This window comes from Habropoda laboriosa, unplaced genomic scaffold (assembly GCF_001263275.1).
Source record: "Habropoda laboriosa isolate 0110345459 unplaced genomic scaffold, ASM126327v1 scaffold212, whole genome shotgun sequence".
NCBI classification, from domain to species: Eukaryota; Metazoa; Arthropoda; class Insecta; order Hymenoptera; family Apidae; genus Habropoda; species Habropoda laboriosa.
Genome location: NW_017100509.1, coordinates 4,036,066 through 4,060,297, shown reverse-complemented (window position 1 = coordinate 4,060,297; position 24,232 = coordinate 4,036,066). Strand labels below are relative to the sequence as shown.

Sequence of the window (24,232 nt, the reverse complement as noted above, 5' to 3'; positions counted from 1 at the left end):
AAAAAAAGTCAGGAAAAATAATTAGCGGAGAAATGAAAACACCGATTTAATCACTCTCTATGAAGAAAAATCAGTGTTGTGGAATACGAATGACAAAGTATAAAGGAGTGATTTTTATATGTTTTTTAAATGACTTTGTTCGCACCTCGTTGGACTCGTCTTAACATACACTATCGTATCATGTATAAAAAGATATAGCATTCCATTTAAAAAAATTATTTATCACAAAAAAAATATTTATACCAGATAATGTCCCCCTCTACGTACCAAACAACTTTTGTTAAAACATTTTTTTACTAACATCACTTCTTCAAAAGATATTTCGCTGTGTTGAGATAAAACAGACACCCTGTAGAATGGAATTTACAATTTTCGGAGAAGATTTGTATTTTTTGGAAACTGACGAGTCTTCTTGTTGTAAATTTAATAGTTTCTTAGAAACATCGATCTGAATTATAAAATTCGACATAAACCTACAGGATGGCCTTTCAGAAACGTCAGTACCTGATGAGCCTTCTCGTCACAATTTTAATCATTTCTCAAAAATATCGATCTAAATAATAAAATTCGCCCCAAGCTAACATAACGACCTAACATACACTTCCATTATCCACTCGGAAACTGAATACTTTCAATCTCAAATTACCTAAAAACAAAAAAGAACAATCTCTCCATCACAAAAAGCAACCGATAGCCCTGGGGTTTCCCCCTTGGAACCTCCACGGTGGTTGAAACGAAGTCTCCGAAGGTCTTTGTCCTCGATTCAATTACCAAGTGTCCTTGACAATGTGACGCACAACAATGTCTATCTCCTCGATGGAGTCGAAATTAACGAGCTCTCTCCTCTTTCTTCAACGGCGTAGCAAAGGGAAAAAAAGGGGGAAGAAAGTCAAAAGTGGCCATAAAGTTTCCGCAGAGAAAATACGAGCAACCTCGAGTATCGTCTCGCTTTCCTGTAGACACGCAATAATCCACGGCATATTAACCGAGTTCTGTTTAAAAATCTCTCTCTTCTATTTTTTTTTTTTTTTTTTCGTTCTTTCTTTCCAAAGTGGTCCACAGGAGGAGGACGAGGTCTGCAGAGCACACGGGATCCATGCATATTGCGTGGTCCACCAGCAGAGAAGGTTTGTGTTGTACAGCGTGTACCATTTGGTGTAGGTGTGCTCTATGGGGGTTGGAACGCGTGCGCGGGGTGATATGAACGCTATATAAGGAAGCGGACCTGCACTCAGCCGGTACTCAGATTTGAAGGAGCGAATCGAGAGGAGGGACGCACTGTGAGAAAGTTTCGGAAAATGGGCCTGACCAGAAACTATCTAGTCAGCCTTTTGCTCTACATTTCCGTCGTCAACGAGATACAACTTCCGCTGGTGAGTTTGCCAACTTTTTTTTAAACCTGTCGGCTATTTCAACGGAGTCGCTCTTATCGAGAGCCGACCTTGTTTCGCGGCAACTTTTCTTTTCATGCGCGTTACACGACGTCGGGGAAAAGTTGGTTTGAGAAAAAGTTGGGAAGATAGGTGTTTCGTTGGAGAATTCTGATATTGCTGGTTGGAAGTTTCTTTCGATTCGTCGTTTTCGGGATTTAGACGTGATCGTTGTCGAATAAACGAGGTATTTTTGACGTTTTGTCGAGAAAGGACGATGTAGGAATGTGTGAAAAATAGATAATTTCAGTTTTCGTTTGGAAGTGTATGTGTATTCATTTCCATTCTGTGCTGCTATATTTGTCGATGAAAAGTGGCATTTCATTCGTATAATTTATCGTGTGTTTTATATTTTTCTTAGAACATTCAACGGAACGTATTTGAACCTATTATTATATTACACTTTTTGCATCCTTTCATTCATGGAAGTGTAACTTAAATAAAACGCCGCCGAGTACTCTACTTAACGAGTTTCATACATAAACTGTGTATAACTATTGAGAAAAATAAGATATTGCACATAATTTCTAAGGATATTTCAATTAGACAGGCGAATCGCACAATTCAGAAAACCTAAATCGTCAATTTATTTAGATAGAAATTATTTAGATGAAAAACATAGAAAATTAAAAAGTTGCACGGTTCGTTACACATATTTTAAAATGAGATCTTTTTAATTAAATAAATCTTTAATAGTTCCGATACTTCGAAATTTTATGGAATTTTGTGCGTTTTCAATTTTTTAGCGTACAATGTGAGTTCTTTCTTTTCTTTTTTTCCCATTATGTCCCTTTCCGTTTCGTTGATTCTGTAATCTTTCCATTTCTGTAAAACATATTCGTATACATATTTCCACGTGAATTATTCATATTAATCCTTGAATATTGAAATTAACACGTGATAGAATTTTTTGAAAGGTCACCGGAGCTGATTAGAAATCTCAAGGATGCACCTGGAATTTAATCGCAGGGGTATTAGCGCTCTTGAAAAGCGGTCCGATTTTTGACACAAAGGGAATCGCTTGATCAAACGGATTAAAGCTCGAAACGTGAGATATGTAGATTATCGAACCGTGCATTTTGACAATAATTAAGCACCGCAGTTGAAAATTGGCAGTTTTAGCCTGACTCTTTTCTGGAGGCGACGAACTACGGAATTTTCAATTTTTAATCGAAACTATACCTGACACACACTTTTAGACTATTAAACTATACAATTGCGATACTCGATAACGAGCCTAATATTTTCATTATATGTTACAATATTTTAAAATAATAATTGAAATGATTAAAAATTAGAATTGTCATTTATTAGGTATATATTTTTGTTAAAATTTAATATCCTGCAATCGTTTTCAACTTAGAAAGCGAGAAATTCGCGAGAAATATTTCATTCATCTAGAATTTTCTATTCTTTTGCTAAAAGATTTTTTATTAATTAAATTCCAGGTCATTTCGGCATTAATCAACTCTCTTTGGAGTAGTAACGCAGCAATAGTTAGATTTTGTTAAATAGAAAGATTGAAAAGAGAGCACACTTTCTCACACAAATTTCTCTAACATCGCTATAAAAAATATGAATGATCGTCTAAATTTTTCAGTCAGACAATTGATCTTCGTTTGAGGATAGAATACTCGATAGCGATATTTCACCATTGGCGTTCATTGAATATTCAGAATATCATTTTCTTAAAAAGCTGCAGGAATTATAGATCGCTTGCTTGCTGAAGGATTTAACGCGCAATTCTGATGATCCAATCTGAGCGATATTAGTCACGCTTTAAGAATTGCAAAATGACGCGTAATGCGAGGAAATGTTCCAAAGAAACAATCTAAGGATTCAATTTGAAGTCTAAAAGTTGAAATTAAAATCTAACAATTTTCTCCGGAAAGATCGTAGAACAGTTCTTTCCTTTGAGAAAACCAAGGTTTACACATACGAAAATTTTGTCAGAATTAAATAGCTAATTTGTTTTTACAAATTTCATTTCTTTTCTAATATTTACATCTATTTCCACGACGAATTTATTTAAAAATCGACAATTCATTCTTCATAGTCAAACCTAGTATGCTCTATTGTTTCCCACTTGAAGGAAACTTTGCCGATTATTTCGTGAAAAGAACTTTCACATTTAAAATGAAATCGTCGGATAAATGGGATAAAAAAGGAAAAACTGCGATCGATTTCTTAGACAGTACTCGATATGTGAATCGCTCTATTGTTTTCCACTGGAAGTAGTTCTCAACTCCATTTACTGTCAAGCTTTGTTTGCTCTCGCGGAGCTGCGAAACTTATCAAAATCGCGGCGAGCCTCTTAATTTCACACTGTAAAGCGTCCAACTTAATTTCTCCTCTCCAGTTCATCTCGAAAGTTTCCAAGCCCCTTGGCGAGTATCTCCATCTGTTTCTTTTTCTTTTTTATTCAGTATTTTCATTTGTTGTTCGTTTTCCTCGTGAAAGTACGTAGACAAGTAAATGTCTTTCTGTTTTTTGTATACTTCGTACTTCGGTGCCGTAACTTTCTTGACAAACTACTCGAGAGAAGTTCATTTTTATTGTCAGATGTAGCGTTAGAAAATATTTTTAGCGATCGAGGATTTGTGTATCTAGTCGTCTGGAAAATGCGTGCCGATTTTTAAGTTAAAAAATACAGAATATAGAAATTTCCTTAATTTTTGTTTCGGTTCATTTTAATAATAAACTAAATAAAGAATACTATGAAATTTTTCACTTATGTTACAATTGCCCAGTTTCAAAATCACAGATTCTTTTTTAGACATTTTAACACATTTGTATTAGGTTTGCAACTGAATTCATTAATTTACGTTTTGCAACTTCTGTTTTTAGTCGTAGTAAACTTATTTGTCGATTATTTTTAGCGATCAATATATATCATTCGAAAGCTCTTAATTTTCTAATTATTTCGATAGATAAATTTCTGTCTCAATGTTAAGGTCGCGAACTTCATCACCAACCTAATATAACAATCGTTCGTTTAAAATTTTTTCTCGTTTGTAATTTCCCTGTTTGTTGCATCTGTCATAAAAAATATGTTTATTCATTGGACAATTAGCAAGAAGAGCAACGTAAATGGACATAATTAAAGCGAGTCTTGCTATGAACACCCCCGTTCCTTTTACGCTTCCGGCAACGGCGATTGCCATTAAAGAAGCGCCTTATTCTTGGGGGAAACTTATTAGTTTTCAAGGGTTGCGCATTGTCCTTTGCATTTACTACGATCTGTGCATGACACGTGCCAAAATTCATTTGCGTTTCGCCGTTCGCACGCGCGTTTTGAAAATTAATTAAAGCATCGCTTTTGAGAATCGTTGAATTTACGTTGGAAACGTTAAACGTGCTGCTATTCCCGTAAAATTATGGTATTAAAATTTTTTATTAAATTAGACGCCACTTGCAATTGCTCTTGATAAATAATTCTAAAGAAAATAAAAGATTAGCTTCTGTGCAAAGAGAAGTTCGGAAAATGTTTTAAATAAAGTTACCTGAATTTATTTCCGACACAAAACTAAAATTTATTTCTGAATTGTTGAATATTGTAATAAGCGTTCAGCTAATTTAATTTGCACCGAGAAATTTGAAAAATACGCTCCTGACAATTAAATCTTCTCTTCTTTCGATCAACTTCAAATATAACAAAACCGATTTGAGGGACATGATTCATCATTATAAAACCTTATTCAATATAATTTCATTAATCTGCACGTCGAAGTTTGTACATTTCTTCTAAAGCTGCTAAAGACTTTAAATATGCAAATTTTCGAATTGTGGCAATGCCACGTGAAAATTCAGATTCACAGTGTACTCCGCATTCACGCGACTATTCACAGGAGTACTTCAATATCCAAAGCACAAGAAGCAGTTAAGACGTACAAAGTGTATCGATGAGCAAGCCCACGTGTGATTTCTGACGAGAACACTCTTCGTGGCATCGCGTTCGCCCCTATCGTGGATCATTAATTTCCGTTTCGTGCAAAGGCTAGAGTCGAATGCACATTTGGAAACATTGAAAGAAAACGATCCTCACGGCGTGTCGCGTACGCCGAATCTCGAATAATAATTAGACCATCAAGAGTGGAGTCACAAACACTGCCGCTCGTAAATATCAGGACACCCGTTATGTTCGTGTAGAAAGTGTCAATTTAAATCTCACTTCTTCGCCAGATTCCGAAAAAATACACGATTTCCGGCTGAATAATTTTTCTTCGACCTTAACCCTTTAACGCTTAGATATTCCTCAAAGTTACTCTTCGGAAATGCACACATTTCTTTTTTGCATAATTTCGCATTCTGTGGACATTGCAACGTGTTTCCTGCATTTTTAGTGGTGCACCAAGGTACTTTTGCCGAAATAGAGATAGAACGTAACATGCATAAATCATTCTGTTTCGGGTACTAAAATTTAGCAAAATTTAGTAAAATTAATCAAAAAACTTGGTAAAATTTGGTGAAAAATTAGAATAAAAATGAAAATAACGAAATGAAACTCAAAATTATGGAAAAGAAGACACTGTAAGAAAGAGCGAAATATTACCGAGCGTTAGTCTCGGTGTCACATGTAACTTTCACGAAGAATTAGTGAAACAGGATTCAGGTCTGATATTGATACGAACCATCGCTTACAGTGTTCATATTTCATCCTAAAATTCGAAAAGACTTGATTGCCTTATTCCCCAAATTCGGTGGCTTATCAATGGTGTTCCAGGAAAGGAACGATAACGAAAGGTCACGTCTTTTGCCGGATCGTGTGCGAGGCTGGCACGCGGTGCTTTTTCTTTGCGAAATTTTCGCACGACCGAGCAACCATTGAACGTGCTGTCCCGCCCTTACTACGATGTGATCCATGACCAGGTCTCCCCAATTTCACATCATTTTTTCCCCCTTCGAAAACATTGCCGACAGTTTGCACTTGATAAGCTAAGAAATGTGCCTTGAATGGAAACTTCGACGCCTTCCAGGAACATAGAAATGAAAAGCGTATTTATATCGGATCTTTACGGTTACCATTTTATAAACGCGTAGAAAGTAGGGTTGCTCGGGGAGGATATGAAATACTGGTTCTACAAAGTATGTACAATTTTGTTTTCCGCCTAATTAAGGGTTGACGTAATTGAGAAATTCGTTTTGAAGTAATTTGTAATTATCACTGAAACGACGAATGAAATAAAGTAATTAAATTTTAACGTAATTTGTGTATATTATACAATTTTTTATTCTTTACAATTCTAATGTTTTAATGACTTTTTATCTCTTGAGTAAACAATTGAATTATAATATAAAGTAAATTAAAGGAATGTTTGGAATTTAACATATTTCCGAGATTATGCACACTTTAAAAGATAACGTATAAATTAGTAGTTAATTTATTATGCAACAATTATGTCAACATATCAAAATTAATTTAGTTTAATATTTCCTGTGATAAATACAGAGAAACATGGACACAATATGACGATATAATATATTCATTACAGACACACTGTGCAAAAATTATTGCAACACATGCGCTTGCAGCTTGTTGTGCACCAAAAGGGCAACTCCACAAAATATTAATCTTCAATTAAAAATTCTTATTTCACCATTATAAATTTATTATCGTCACTCTGTTTCTTTCTTATTATTTAAACAATTAAATACACTAAACAAGTAGTTTCTGTATTTTTGTTAATTAGAAATTGTAATGAAACGTTATACAATTATTTTGTTTACTGTATAAAATACGCGTGTAAATATTTTCGTGATCAACTGTGAACTTCCAGCTGTCGGTGTAATAAACAGCGAACAGAAACGTGTAATCGCTAACAAACTGTTTGTTGAAAGTGAAGGACAGCAATAAAGCAACGGAATTGAATTCACTGTAACATATTAAATCAGAAAATTGCCCGAGTCGTTATTCTACGACAGAAATTCCAACCTCTGTGTAACAAATTCCGCACGTTTTATCGGCGCATAGCGTGCATCCTGCGCGTACCTTCTAAATTACAGTGTGTAAAATCATTGTTTTGTGATCTCCAAGACACGCGGGAGCAAAAAGATAGGAAATAAGATGAAATGAAACAGCAATTAAGGAGGAAACTTAAGAGTTGAGGAATTAACTTGAGAATTAAGTTAAGAATTGAAATATGAATCGAGCCACTGAGTAGCCAAAGTGACTAACTCCGTCAAATTAAATTATTTATGAAGAATTAGGGGCTAAGTATGTCCTTTGATAGTAAAATTAGAAGAATATCAAAAAGTGACTAACTCCGTCAAATTAAATTTTTTAAATTTTCTTTATTTATGAAGAATTAGGGACTAAGCATGCTCTTTGACACTAAAACTGGAAGAATATCAAAAAGTGACTAACTCCGTCAAATTTAAAAAATTCCAAGAATATCAAACAGCAGAATTAGTCATTTTGGCTTCCGAGTGTCTCAACCATAAGTCCAAAATTACCAATCACAATTTCCAAATTTATCCAATGCAAACCAATGCTAACTCATATTAAAAAAAAGAAAAAAATAAGAATAGTAGCATAGTAGTTTCGCAAAATCAGCTGAGTAAGGAAGAATCATCTAACCAAAAGTAATAGTTAATTTTAGCGTCGAGACAAAAATTGGACTTCAAGTCATTGTGTCACTCGTACAGGACATTATCAGCCTCGTGGTTCGAAATGTTTGTTTGAGCATGAAGATTTGGCCTAGTAGGTCACCGGTAATTACGCGAGTACATGTGTGTTATATACCGAAGGGGGAAACATTCGTCGAGCAATTTCGTCAATATTTTCTCGGTTGGATCGCGGGGGTGGTGCAAGTAACAAGAATAAATCATGATACACGTATCCTGGGGATGAGTACGAGTCGCATCAGGTGATAACATATGACGTTCCTCCGGCTGTGATTAATACATTCCACGGAAACACACTGGCCAGTCATTCGTTACAATTTGCAATCATTTTTTCTCGGTTTCCTTCAATTTGACGTTAATATCGCTCTCGTTGATTTAGCTCAACCTCTTGCGTTTGGACATTTTCTCAGATAAATCTTGCAGCAACTTGTGAGATTCCAAGGACAATGTTTTTTTTATTTTTCATGTGTTTGTAATTTGTGCTGCGGGAGTGATTCGAGTGCGAAGGGTTAACAACGATGGAAAATAAAGCAACGTGCAATACACATCGATGGAGAAAATTTTTTGAAATGAGAATTTTTAATTAAAATGTTCACCGATTTTCTGTGTTCTTTATTTCTGGTGTGCCTGAATGGCGTACTTCGAGTACTACGTCAAATATTGTGTCTGGGGCAGTAATTTGAGTGCAAAGGGTTGACAACGATGGAAGATAAAGTAATGCGCGATAATGATTAACTCCACTTCTCGATATTTTTCCAATTTTAGTGTCGAAGCACATGGTGCTCGATTTTTCATAAATAAAGCAAATTTAATAAATTTATTTTGACGGAGCTGGTGTATTGGTGCAAAAAAAAAAATGTTTAGAAAATGAGAATTTTAAATTGACTAGAATTTTTCAATAATTCTTCTACAAATTATTTGATTATTTTCCAAAAATGTGTCTAATTGCAGAGAATTCGAACGTCGTTCAGAAATACGAAAGAAGTCCTTGTTTCTCGCGTACAATCGACGCAATCCCATTTTTCTCACGTCGAGCTTGATCCTCGTTCGCAATACTTCAATGTCTGCGACCACGTTTAGGGGAACGTTAAATCGATTTACGGTAGGCGCGTTGTTTAAACGATTCCTTGAGGAGACAAAACATCGGCGTTGCAGTGAAATAGAGGAGTACGTAGAATGTAGGAAATGGTATGCAATAGAAGGAGAACGTGCATATAGAATGCGAAATGCATCTTTCCATCCTTCGTGGAAAAAAGAAACTTTGTCTTTAGAGTCGAAAGCTGTCCCAGAGAATCGGAAAACGCTTTGTCACTCGTTGCACTTCGTTTAAGCGGCACCTTTGACGGTGAAATTAGTTAATTGATGAATAAAAAATTTCACGAAAATTGTGGAATGATATATTTCAGACTATTTCTATCATCAACGCCTCTGTGGCATTTATATCTATTATTAAGTAAAGAAATTAAATTTAGAAAGAATTTGTTGAATTTAAATGTGAAATTAAATTTCACGAAAATTGTGGAATGATATATTTCAGACTATTTCTGTTATCAACGCCTCTGCGACATTTATTGTTAAGTAAAAAAGATATGTACCGATGTGAAAAATATCTATAATTCACCATTACTCGTGCTATTGCAGTAAAATCATTTTTTTATTATCATTTTATAACGGATAGCAAATAAACGAGGGTAATAAAAAGAAGAAAATTTCTATTGTCACTTTGTAATCGTTTATGGGAAACTTAACGAAGGTAATTTCGTTGAAAACGAGTACAAATTGAATTTCACTTTAAATCGGTGAAAACAGAGGAGAGGAAAAGTGAACTGTCCTGGCTCAGTTGATGAAATTAGTTGTTTCGTTTGATTGGAATGCTCTTCGCTTGTCCAATTTTCTTCGAAAAGGTTGTGATTCGTGCAATGAAACGGGGAAACCCGTTGACTGAAGTACTACCTACTAGCTCGGGGTTAGCCACGAAATTACGGAAACTTTAAAAGTTCGTGCGGTTGAAACGAGCTTGAGATGGAAGGAGTCATCGTCTTTACGGTTTCCTTATTCAAAGAGGATGCTCGGAGATCTCGTCCTTCGACAAATTGGCGTTTCTGCCGCCTTTAAATACGCACGATATTAAAGTCGCTAGGATTCGAATTCGATTTTGGATAAATCGGTGGGAAAATTACGGTAAATCTCTCTCAACGAAGCTTCACAAACGCGGTGCAAGATTTTCTTTAATCAAATTAATTGCTTCGAAGATAAGGATCTTACGAAATGAAATAAATATTACTGAGATTTTTAACCAAATTCCTTGATTGCTTTGAAGATAATCTTATAAAACAGAGTTAATGTTTCTCTTAATATTTAGTCTTTCTCTTTCAAATTTTCAAATTTAGTTTAGACTTTTCTTAATATTTAGTCTCTTTTTAAATTTTCAAATTTAATTTAGACTTTTCTTAATATTTAGTCTTTTTGCTCAAATTTTCAAATTTAATTTAGACTTTTCTTAATATTTAGTCTTTTTCTTTCAAATTTTCAAATTTAGTTTGGACTTTTCTTAATATTTAGTCTATTTTTCAAATTTTCAAATTTAATTTAGACCTTTCTTAATATTTAGTCTTTTTCTTCAAATTTTCTAATTTAATTTAGACTTTCAATATTTAGACTACTTTTCAAATTTAGTTTAGACTTTTCTTAATATTTAAACACAATTTCAGACATTTAATGTCTGAAAAGTGGTGTAGGTAAACTTTTAAAAATCGTCGTGTTCGTTGTGTACCTTAAATAATACCATTTTCTCTTTCTGCTACATCTGGGATAATTAATTTGCGAAAATATGCATTATATGTTTCACATGCTTACGCAGTGTTGCCTTAAGAATGCAATTTAATTTAGAATGGCCAAGGACAACGTTGTTAAATCGTGTTCCAAGGAAAGGGATGGAACACGGATGGATTTAATGAAACAAGCTCTTGATTATCGGCGACAACATGATAAGCTACTGTCACTAATGATCTCCCTTTAATTCTACCATAAATCTAATCTTGTTCCCCCTTCGAAACCAATTAAATTACGCGCAAAAATAGCTAATGAAGGTAATTAGATGCCTGTAATAATTTAATTATTACAATAATAAATCCCATAAAATTCTACGATAATTTAATTTCGAAATTATTGTTATATCCGTAACAGCTTAATTCCCATTTTTCAAATTTATCTTCTTTTCGTTCAATATTTTTTCCAGTTAATTCTATTATATCTTTTTTCAACGAAGATTTGGAAGTGAAGTAATTTGAAGTAATAATACTGTAATAAAAATAATAAGCAAATCGTTTAGTAAATTTTGTATCAAGTTCACATTAGTTTGGTGTCAATCTCGCCGAATTTTTCCACGATAAATTCACGTGTTCCACTATGGGGGTGGCGCTTAATGAAGTTCCTGTAATACCGAGCAAATCGACCATACTAAATTGCTGTTTAGCGTACGAGACGCAGTTAACTTTCTCCTCATTTGTTCGAAATTTACAAAATATTTGTATCTAAAGTTGTATCAAAGTAAAATTGTGCTACGTTTATTGCGCTGGTTCTCTCTGAATTAGGATTGAATTCCATATGTTTCTGTAATATAAAGGAAAGGAAATTGTATATAAAGGAAAATAACGCTGCTAATAAAATTAATTTGACGTCACGAAATAGAACGACATATGTTTTTAAAAAGAAATTTATTCCTTTGTTTATTTACGTTGAATTGATGTTAGTAGAAATTGGTATAAAATTTGTATAATAAACAAAGAATTGCAAGTAAAAAGAGTGTTTTGTTTCCGATAGCAAAGACTATGTTATAATTTGATCTTTACTCTGAAGATCAATAAGTGTACAGGCTAAATGGAGTATAAATGATTAATTAACTCCAAATTTATCGAGACCGCTTCAGCTCAACTGAAAGCAACTTATGCGTAAAACAATTTCAATTAGTTTTGAAGCTTCGTACTTCCTGGAATATTTGCAAATGTACGGTTTGTTCTACGTGTGAAATATACACGATCAATTTTTCAATGGTTTCAATTTCAGTCCTGCTTTCATCGCGTTATTGCAGAAATTGCAGATTTCATTTAACTTGGGTCTTGGAAGTCTAGTGTTTACCGATACAACAACATGTAAAACTAGGAATTTCTATTATTCGATTGAAAATGTCCCTTTTTCAAATTTTACAAATAAAAGTAAAATGAATTTTCCTTTTCTTAATTATTTCCTAAATACATAGAAATAAGTTTCTCGCTATCTATAATACTGTAACCTACTTTGCTCGCCATAACAGAAAGAGTACCTAACGCAATATACTATACGTAGAAAGAGAAAAACAAGATTCTAAATTATTTTCAAAAATTGCACTTATTGGACGATTACTTGTGCACGCACAAAATACGAGCACGAACGTGAAAGGATTAAGCCTTCTTTTGTCATCCTATTTCTCCCAGCCTTTAATGACATCGTTAAAAACGTGGAGAAACCGATGAAAATACGGTCTGTTTGGTGATGACTTTATACTGACCTGTAGCGTAACGAGACGAATTCAATGACCCCGTGCACAGCACGATTTGATTAAAAAATACACCGGTAGAACGTATATGTGAATGAATATTCGATTTGGTGAAGTAACGCCAGGCTCTCCTCGTACTGCGTGCTGAGTCCTCGAGTAGCGACCGTCAAATGTCGGAAAACAACAAGTCACTGAACTATAGTGTCTCGGGCAAGTGCTCGAATAATTTGCACTAAACATCAACACATGTTTGAATACGCCTCTTGATGTCACGTCTCACGTAAACATTTTTCAAGTGACATTTTTTAACGTCGCGCGATCTGTGCGAGATGTCTAACGTTAATTCGCCAAATGGGAATGTTCATTTGTATTCTTTCGTGTTACTTCAGCCGCTCGGGAATAAAAATGACTAATTTCGTAAAATAGGATTTATTAAATTTATTTTATTTGTGGAAAATTGAGCATTAAGCTTGTGCTTTGATATTAAAATTGGAGGAATATGAAAAAGTGGATTTAATGATTGTTGGTCTCTGAAAGGCTCATTTTTCAGTAAAATCGTGCAAAATAAAATTTATCAAATTTTGTTTCATTTATGGAAAACTGGGCACTGATATTAAAATTGGAGGAATATGAAAAAGTGGATTTAATGATTTTTGGTTTCTGAGTGGCTCAATTTTCAGTAAAATTTGAATTTTTCAATTCGTCACGTTAAGCTCTGTCATTCTTTTTTTTAAATTGTATTATGTGTGGGTTTTGGTGATTAATTAGAGCTTCGATTGGCTAAAGGCTATCGGTTTCATTTTCCGCAAACAATGATATGATTTCAGGTATCCAACGATATTTTCACTATCGCGAACAAACCAAATTCATTTTCGACGATATGACGAACATTTAATTACAAAGCAGCTGTCCGTTATTTCCTACCTTACACACCGATTAATTTCGTTGTCCCAACCATGAATTCGAGACGGGGAATTCCGTCTGTTTTCCCCAAAAATTAAACGTCAGACTGTGACATTTAGCGCGGTGCCGTGTTCTGACTGTGTAATTCCTTTCTTCGTTAATTAATTACCTGCAAATACACGAGTTTCGCAGGTACAGCGACAATGAAAATTTTACGATGCTTGAAGAAAACGTAAATTTCCTGATTTTCTGTTCTCTCCTCTGATGTTCTTTTATGGAATTTTGGCTGCTCGATTTTGTGTTATTTTTTGTGGGAGATTTTATTAATTTTTTTATAACCCCATTTATAAATAGAATTAAGTAACTATATTTTTCGAGCAAAGTGCAGATGCGTTAAATTGACGTGTAAGTTAAGAATTCCAAGATGAGATTCTCTCGCGAGATTCTTATGCACAGCGAGTGTGACGTTTATTCAACCAACAAATTATGTGGATCCTTCGGAATAGGATAGTCACGCGGCATGAAGCGCAAAATAAACTTCCAGTGATGCCTTACACACCTCGTTATATTTTTTTATCGCAGATAGTATCATTTTCGGGAAACTCGATTTTGGAGAACTGTTCAGAAAATGTAATCGAGGAACAATTTTTACTTTCTTAATATCAATTTTAAGCGGATTAAACGTAAAATATTAACCATATTTTTTATATTTGTTAGAGAATTATTGAAATATATTTTTCTAAACCTTGCAGTAACAATAAGATACTTTTCTTAGAATTACTTAAAATATTTTAGTAAGTGGACTTTTCAATTGGAAGTGGAACTTTGAACTATATTATGCGACATAAGAGAAATTTCTCCCTGTAAATCTCTCTCAAATTTTCAATCTAAACTCAATATTTCTATTACCTGTGAGATGGTCTAATATGGCTATCAAGACTAGGGTCACATTTACCATAAGCCGCATTAGGCGCAAGCTGCAGCCTCACTCTAAGGGGCCACATTTTAAAACCTTACTCCTCCCAGACAACAATTTAAAAAACAGCCTACTTATAGTCGCAAAATAAAATACTCATTTTTAGATATTAAATCCATAATATTTAAATGTACGATGGTCCACTGTTCATTTAAGAGATCGACATCGAAGATGTTGCAGCTCCGAGTCTCCAAAAATATAAACACACCCCTAAAAGAAACTCAAGGATGTCGCGATTATTGCAGGTGACATGTCAAGATGAAGACAACACCCAGTGCATGTCTAAAACAGCCTTCCTGGTCCTGCTGCGTTATCCAGAAGTTAGCTCGAATTTGGCTGCCTACTCAAGAACAGGAAGGGTGACTCAGGACGCGAAAAATCGCAACGATATGGCACATCTGAGAGATTTAACCGAGGAAGCTGACGACACGGAGATCTGCGTGCCTTCTCGCGTCTATCTGCAGCTATTGAAGGATCCAGTTATGCGCGGTGATCTTAGCGTCATTCTGAACGCGAGAACGCAGAAGTTGCCTGATTTCACGGGACGTTCTTTCCACGACAGCAGCGAGGCGGATTCGCAGGCTGAATATCAGAAAAGAAGCATCGCGATGCTGGCTAAGAACGACGATTTGCCAATCAGCATCCACGATCGCATGGAAAACGACGACGATGAAAAGAAGAGGGCTGTTCTTTCGGGGTATGTGCTTCTACTGTGCTTTGATATTTTCATGTATTGTTGTTAATTTTTGTTCAGATTTAACCCTTTCGCGACTAGCGCCGGTTATATCCGGCATCCACTAAAGGCTTCGCACTGGCTAGCGCCGGTTATATCCGGCATCCACTACGCGCGTCGCATTGGCTCGCGCCTCGACAACTCAAAGTGAAGATTTATTTTAAAATACAGAACAAGGCCTCGACAACATTCCCTTTATCCAATACACCCTTAAGTCCTCTGCTGTTCCAACAAAGTCCTCTAAGATTTCACACGGACACACTAGGAGCTCGAAAAACGCGAGACACTCGTGGTGTGCACTAATGGCACGACGACCCGTCCGTTAGTGGCGTGCTGATGGCTAGTTCTGCCGTCGCGAAACGGTTAATTGGCTAAGAACTTCAGAAATGTCCATCTCTTTTGTATTACAATTCGAGCGAATTTCAACTGTTTACCGAGTGAATTTTAAAAGCTCGTGTTTGCCATAAGCGACGAAGAGATTTGAAAAAGTGGGGTGCTAAAATAACTAAGCAATACAAGATTCACTGCTTAGTTACCTGGAACAACTACCTAATTGTTGTTGTTCGCACTTCTAAATTTAAATTTATTCTGCATCTTCGTCTGAGTTTTGCACAACAAACTTACCGTGTATCGTTCTATTTACCCAAATTCCATTTATCTTTCTCTAACTTCAATTGCTCTAACATCACACTTATCACACGTTATATCCTCCAAAACTGAAGAATATCAACAGAATATCTTTCGTCGAGTCTAAAAATACTCTCGTTGCTCGAGAAAGTGTTAACGAAACCCTTAAATCTGAGATCTTAGATCTAACGCTGCCGAAAATTTTTCCAAACAGCGATCAATCCGGGCAAAATGGCGCAGAAGTCGCTCAAGAGTACCTTCTACCCAGTCGTTCAGACCTGGAAGCCTTAACCCGAGACTTCTCGGCGGACAAGCGAAACGTCGGCACCCTGGCTCGAGATTTCGCACTACCTCCTGGCAGACGCAACATCGCGGCCTTGGTTCGTGACTACGATCAAACCAAAGGAAACAGAGAACGTATGCTGCCGTTCGCCGGCAAAAGAAACGTCGCTTCCTTAGCTAGAACCTACACTCTGCCTCAAAACGGAAAGAGAAACGTGGCGTCCGTTGCCAGAGATTACGGCCTGCCTTATGGAAAACGATACGTCGGTTCTTTGATGAAAATGGGCGATCTACCTGTTCGTACTCACAGAAGCGTCGCTGCTTTGGCAAGAAATTCCGCCTGGCCGGTGTCGTTGAAGAGAGGAATTTCCGTGCCTGGGAGCGTGATCCTGAGAACTCTTTCTCGCCACGGTAGATCGTTCACGGACCAATTGAACAGCGGAAACGATCCGCTTGAACTCGAGGGGCTGAGCAGTATGGAACAGGATCAGGAGAAAGATTACGAGGAGGAGAAGCTGAGCGATTCTTTGGCGGAAGTTGATAACATTAGGAGACTGAAGAGACAGATTGGATACTCCGATGAATATCCTTTGCCCGTCATGCAGAATACCAATGTATTCGATTACGAGGAGATGATGGAGGCGCTCAGTGGACAATACCCGAACGCGCAGAAGAGATTCTTGGGTGAGTAGAGCGATTTTGGTTTTTTCTTTTTTCAAGTGACAGGAAGATTGAGATTATAATCGTTAATGACTTATCTGTGACGTTGTTTAAATGACAGGTTTTTGAACGAATGTTCGATGCAAGGAGAAAAGTTTATACTTCTCAGGAAGAAGTGATGGAAAATCACGAGAAATTCGTACTTATAAATTTCAGTTATTTAAGTTTCTTAGTTTTTCCTTGATCGATAATTTGTCCTGTAAAAATCATTCGAGTGATACGTCACCGTAATCTCGACAAAATTACTATACAAATGTGCAATTAAAATAATCCTTTCGTTAAATCTTACAATTTCTTTCAGAAAATTAAATTTTGCCCCAATTTTCATTCAAATGTGTTCTTTTTAATTTGACCATTTATTCTCTGTTATTCATAATTGTTCGAGTAATTCCGTAAAATGACTGATACAGAACTTAAAAGACACTATTTTTGCAAAAATTCATTTCAGCACAGGAATCTGATATAATTGGACACTTTTAATAATATTTCCTGTGATCATGCACGATCACCAGTTTCATTTCCAAAAAAAAGTAAAGGTGGTAAGTAATTTCCAAAAACGACTACTTCAACTCGAAATTCAAACGAAAATCTCTAACTAATTCGATGACAACTTTGTCTCCCAATGATCTTTACGACAAACTTCCATTCCTTAATAGCGAAACAGTCCTTCCGAAGCAGATCGTAAATAGTAATTTTCAAAGATCCCTACTTAACTGAAAATTCAAATACTAATCAAGTGTCAGACCCTAAATTCCCCTTTCGATGAAAACTTTGTCTCTCAACAAGCTTTACGACAAAGTTTCACCTTAATACCTCGAAGAGCGAAACAGTTCCTCCTTCGGAGGATCGCAAAATAGCAATTCCCTTTCGCGAAACACGTTGTCATTCCCCGTACGAATCGGATTAATGAACATTTCAGTGTTTTCGAAGAAGAGTAATAATACACACGGCCTCCGAAGCACTCATCGTGCTACCGCGTCCGACAAAAGTAGACCTCGACTCGTTCGAGCGTGTGTATTTCATGTCGCCGGGAATGGACATGTCGAACATGTAGTTGAACGTGAAAGTCAGAGATCGAGCGTAAATCGAGCACTATCTGTGAATGTCAGAAACAGGTTCTGCACCGGAGATACAGCCGGATGTAGATCAGTTCGGCTACCCGGAAACGTTTCAAGCGAATAAAAGACACATCGAGGCCTTGGCACGTCTTGGTTGGCTACCATCTTTGAGGGCCGCGCAATTCTCGCGATCACCTCGGTATTTGGTTGGCAGGTCAGACCATTAGGTTCTCACCTGCTCCTCCTTTTTTTTTATCTCTTTCTTTCTTTCTCTCTCTCTGTGTCTCTTCCTTTTGTCCTTTTCTTCCTTCTTATTGTGCGTCTTCAGCCTTCTTACTGAATACTACTAACTGCTGTTTGGTCCTTTTGGAAAATTCTGCAGGATTATGTTGTTTGAATTGAAGTTAATCGTAACTGTGTCGAAAATTAACGTATTTATTCGAAATAAGAATAATTGTGCTAGGGATACACTTTTGGTAATGTTTCGCTCATTTATTTGGTGCAAGATAAAGAAAGTAGATAAGTCTCCAATAATTGGTAAACTCGGAAGCCAAAGTGATTAACTTCGTTTTTTGGTATTCTTTTAAGTTTAGTATCGAAGCACATACTTGGTGCTTAATTTTTCATGAATAAATGAACATTTGGTAAATTCAGTTTGATGGAGTTAGTCACTTTGGTTTCCGAGTGGTTACCTACTCTTCCCATATCTTGTGGAATATTGAGGACCCTTTTCTTGACAGAATTTTTACCTGTGATGGAAAGTGGATTATCACAGGTAAAAGATTATCATAAAGTTTAGCTTTATCATAATCAGAACAGATCTAGACAGTGGTTAGATCTTAACAAACCACCTAAACACTTTCCAAAAACTAAAGCACATCTGAAAAAGGTAATGGCCTGTTGGCGGAATTATTCACAGTAATTTAAACAAAAAGGGAAAAATGATTATGACAAATAAGTAATGCAGTGAACATAGCGAAATGCATTAAAAGCTGTGAGTTATCTGTCTTGACCATTTCATCAAGGAGGAAGCATTTCGAAATGAACGCGACGTGGAACAGGTATTCGTGAACTCGTATATTTTTTTGTGGTATATGGCATGAATAAATTAGTGAAACGGTGGCAAAGGTTCTTATTTTGAATAAATATGTCAACTTTCGGCGAAGTTATGATTATTTCAATTCAAACGACGAAATTCGACAAAACTTTCCGAAGGACCTAATATTAATACTACTACTTCTTCTTCTTCTTCCTCCATATGGATCATTTACGGTAGTTAGTAATTGTATAGGTGTCTCGATGTATAGTGTATATCTTGATGTTATAGAATTAGGATGTGATCCTTGGATCGATCTAAATCGCTGATGTGGAAGATGTTTTAGACTGGCTGAAATGGCGGAGTAGTTCTTCTATTTAGTGCGAACAATCGATAGAGATAGTTTCAGATTATAGTATTAGAACTTTTTGTTATTATACTTACACTTTGGCTAGTTTCACGGGGTTGTCTATTCAAGTGATATCATTTTTAATTGTAAATGTAACAAAGAATTTTTAATTTTTTAATTTTTGATAATATCTGATTTATTATCTATAACGATTTTTATTACTCTTTCTGTTTCTGGTTTTTGTTTCTATTCGTAAATGATCGAATATAAGTAATTTCTTTCACTCAAGACTGATTATATGCATAGACTACCCTGGTGTAGATTATGTACTATACGGATAGACAATGTTTTGTTATTTTTCATTTGTTATTTTGTCAATTTGATCGAAGATGCATATCACTTAACCCTTTAGCTATGAAAGATGTATATTTATCGATAATATGTGGGAATCAGACACGTGAAAATCTGCCATGGTAATGGTAACGAAGTCAGTAAAGGCGCGTTTCCATGTATCTCAGATTTTTTTGCAATTTTACCAAAAATAACACATTTATTACTAATTTAACATAACCTTGAGCACATTGTGGAATGTTTGCATAACTATGATAATCTACAAAAACTGAAATGATAAACTTTAATTTACCAGCAATGTTTTGTTTTGGAGCACGCTGTAGCTAAAGGGTTAAACGTTTTACCGGTAACAAAGTTATGTCTAAGAAAATTGTACAATCCCAAGATGAAAATTTTCTATTCTGTGACTTTCATCCAATTACAAGTCTATTAATAAAACGTTGTACCGTATTCGATGTTAAGTGTAGTTGAGTGTTAAATATTAGATATATGTCGTGGCACAAAAATTTCTCACTCGTCGAAACACAATGTCTACTAACGATCAACTTAAATGTCTCACACGCTTGTATCTTCAAATTTTTTCTGCTACGGTTAATTAACTATCTATTTAGATAATACAGACTATCATGCAAATAGGTTATTTTGGATGTTCCCGCCATTTTACGCCGTCCATTTTGAGAAAAACAACTCTATTGAAATTAAAGATTTTTATTTTAATCGAGTTAAGTTTTTGTTCAAAAAGAATGGCTTAAAACCGCGGGAACATTCAGTATAACCTAAAACAACGGTGGCCTTCTAGTTCTTTTTCATTATTTATATGGCAGTATGTCAATGTTTAGGCGCCGCTATAACGCAACGACAATTATATATGTAGATTATACGAATTCTATGTGTTATATAGATTAGAAATTTATAGTGTGAAACTTACAAAGGAAAGTTGATTTCTCGATCTAACAGGAATACGAATCATATATTTTAGGGAGAATCCCGCAGATGGGTCGCCCTCGTCCGACTACTCCTCCAACTCGTCGACAAGGTCGCTAAGACCTAACTTCAATCCAAAAACACGCTACGTTCAAGCTCTGCACGGAGATTGTCGACACGGCTTCGAAAGGTTTCTCCTCTTACCGACCACGGGTAATTATTTTCATCAAAAACTCCCTGCTTCGTTGCGATCTAAATCGTACTAAACTGTTCTAAATATAGAAATCTTTTACCATTTACTATACAGTGAATACCTTAATCAGTATTATTTACTTATGTATTTCGCTTACAAATAGCTTTGGTTTTGAACTGTAGTTGTAATATATGTTTGTTACGTTGAAAAATTTAATTCACCTAGGGACTTTCGGTTTTTACCGGCAACCGATATGACGCTAGTAACTTATCTTAATGTACGTTATCAGTATCGGGTAAGAAAGTTTATGACGCATTGTCTTTAAAAAGTGAAAGTGTACGGGGGCAGTATCGGTGTTTCTTTTGTCAAATTTCTCGATGTATCTAAATCAAATTCTTGAGCATTACAAAAATTACTATAATTAAACGAAGAAATTCAAGTCTATAAAATTGACGAAAATTTTTGATAGGTATTGTATGTGTAATTATATATGTAGTGTTTAAAGATTTGTTGTGCTTTAAATAATTATGAAGAAGCTTATTCTTGACGCAGAGTATCTATACTTACTAACCAGCGTTATTACTTCGTAAGGATCTGTGTTACTAAATTTTATAAAGTGAATTATTTACGCTTTCTATCAATATACAATCTGACGCATACTATTTTATATATATACATGTAACGACTTTATACTACAATTTAATTTAGTGCTTATTAACCTAATATTTTAAGTATACACTTAAGAGAAAATAATAGTCAATGCGGTACGGAGTATGTATTGAGCGACTTTCAATTTTTTATGCAGACTTGTTAGTAGAATGTGAACGTTTAAAAAATATTGATCATTATAATGACGTGTATTCACAAATGTTACATTCGTTATAATAATAGTTTATCCGGATGCTTTAAGGTTAAATTATCTCGAAAGAGTTTTAGTTTTCATGGTTATGTTAGTAATTGACAATTCTTTAACTATCAGGAAGAGGATAAAATTGTGTGTTGCTCGAATAGTATACTCGTTTGATCTTGAATTTCGATTTAGATATTTATTCTTCGTGTTATTTAAAAATATTTTTAATATCTCGTACGACTTTATAAAAAATATTTTTCTTCGAGGTTAATGTAATTCGACAATAATCGAGAATAATAATAATAATACTAATGTGTCTGTAATAATATCGAACATATTTTCGATCTAATTTGTAAAGTTATATGTACGTTCATGTGTATTGTGCAGTGTAAAACTTTTAAACAATCTTACTACGTATATTTCTGTAATACCTCTCAAATTATGTAATCCTCTTTGATTTGACGTAATACTATTTGTATAACGTATTAATTTAACGTAAGTCTGTTTTTAATTGATCTGATTTACCTTTGTGTTGCAAGTACAGATGTGTTCGTACTACAGTAAGTAAAGGTACTACTCAAATAGGATTACATGCATGGTAGTCTGAAATATTTCTGTGTCCGAGTTTAAGGGATTATCTTTCGATTGAGCGAAACACTCAATGAATTTTTGCAAAACTTTTCATTCGAGATTTCTACAGTTTGCAATTTACGATCGCTATAAGATAAAATGGGAGGAAGCTGTGACACGATCTTCGACGTATAGCAGTAGTCGGTGTAAATTTTAGTGCTCAAGGCTTGTAGGCTCGATAGTAATAACGCAAAATTCAGCTTTCTTTTGTCCATGATACATGTTTCAGTACTAATCGATAGATCATTGTGTAATAATTGTATGTTAAATGTAAGGCAGGATCGGGACAGAGTGTAGTAATTCCGAAACGATTGTTATCGTCGATATGTGACTAATGCGAATCGAGTAATTATGGTTGTTATTCGATCATCTTCGATTTCGCGGGAATGTATTTACGTGTTTGTCTAGACAATAATGAGTAAACGGATGACAATAAAGCGATAATAATAAACGATAAAATAAACACCTTATTTGTCATATTATCATATTCAACGTTGTCTTTTTTTTATACTTTCCAATAAATGAACGCAGAAGAATAATTTTCACGAAATTTCTTAAAATCTTTTATTCCTTTTTTTTTTTAAATAATGTTCCAGTAATTCAACCGAATAAAACTGATTTCTGAATTGAGACTATAACAAACAGATTACCACAAAATTGTGCTGGTGATTTGAGGTTAAGCGAAACACTTTGAATAATTCTTGTAAATAAATCTTGCAAATTTTAATGGTTTCTATGATTACTGATATATCTGAACTTGGTGAAACTCACCTTAACGTCGTGTAACTCGTTATCTAAGTTAACAATTTTCATTTCCAAGATTCTTTTTCAGGAACAATGGTAAAGGGTGTGTGTAGAAGAAAGCGTGCGATGAGAATCGATAATATGTACATTAGTTTATTTACAAAAATAGACGATTTACTGATAAAAATCTTTGATACAAAATATTACTTTCCTATTGCGTTCGTTCTCTTTCATTACCTAATCAACGAGTAATTGCATCCTTCCATTTAGGAATTTTCAACACCTTCTACACGATACTTTCTTGCCAATTCAAACGAATGAAAGTTCTATCACGAGTAATTACAAAAACGACATAGAAATTAAATATAAGATATTGATCCCTTAAATAAAATAATGAATAATTTAATAAATAATGTCCTTCTACATATATCCTACATATTATTCGTTCATCTTTGCACATTACCGACTAAAAATTTGGAATGGAGGAACGATAAAAAAAAGAATGGCAAATCGAAGGATTCTGCGAGAAACGAATTGATCAAGCACAATGAAATACCGATCAACACCCTAACTGACTTTTACTAATGCCTATACAATCATCGTCCGTTAAAATATGCCGCCCACGCTTCGATGATAGTTCAGCTGAGCGTGTTGGGAATAATCGTAGCTTTGATCGTACCATTCCGCCACCGATGCAGAATTCCCGGTACCAGAAGACGGTGTACCACCATGACTCGTGTGCGATGAATGCTGATGACTCGAATGACTTGACGTGTATTCACCTTGGAAATGATTGAACTGTCCCCAGCCTAACTGCGCTCTGGACCAATCAGTGTTTCCTGAAATTGGGTCATCGTCGTTGTTCATTATAACCGCCTCGACAGTGATTAGCGCGCGAGTTTCAAGCTTGTACTTTCAATTTGATTCTTGTTGTAGTGGTAGAAGTACATAGGAATGATTCTGGAGAGGGGCACAGTGTTCATCGTAGGAAATATCAAAGAAAATTATTTCTTGGTATTATCAGTGTTCTTGGTACAATTGGAGATTATTAATTCACATATGTTTATCCCTAAATAATTCACTAAACTTCTTTTACCATGAAACTTGCTAAGTCCAGCAGAATGGACTTGAAAATCCTCAAACAAACATCTACCAAACTTTGCTTTTAAATCAATCACAGAAAATTGCTTAAAATAATGAAAACAATATTAAGACAAAGTTCCACTGGAAGGAACAAAGCTCCTATAAACAATGATTCACCTGGATTA

At 35.1% G+C, this 24,232-nt stretch overlaps 2 protein-coding genes across 2 annotated transcripts in view; one reads left to right on the top strand and one right to left on the bottom strand.

The window, feature by feature from the left end:
- The first annotated feature begins 1,298 nt into the window (after positions 1–1,298).
- Positions 1,299–20,813, top strand: LOC108576185 (neuropeptide-like 1). Its single transcript, XM_017939129.1, has 5 exons — positions 1,299–1,373; positions 14,713–15,164; positions 16,042–16,793; positions 17,939–18,101; positions 20,603–20,813. Exons 1-5 carry the CDS (start codon positions 1,299–1,301, stop codon positions 20,811–20,813), a joined length of 1,653 nt encoding a protein of 550 aa, XP_017794618.1.
- A 2,757-nt stretch (positions 20,814–23,570) lies between these two features.
- LOC108576220 (protein gooseberry-neuro-like) overlaps positions 23,571–24,232 on the bottom strand; it is a 27,043-nt gene continuing 26,381 nt past the window's right edge. Inside the window, exons 5-6 of the mRNA XM_017939174.1 lie at positions 24,225–24,232; positions 23,571–23,803 (exon numbers count right to left, since the gene is read on the bottom strand). The exon at positions 24,225–24,232 is cut by the window's right edge and continues 401 nt beyond it. Coding sequence (XP_017794663.1) covers positions 23,571–23,803; positions 24,225–24,232 — 241 coding nt within the window. The remainder of the gene's footprint in view (positions 23,804–24,224) is intronic.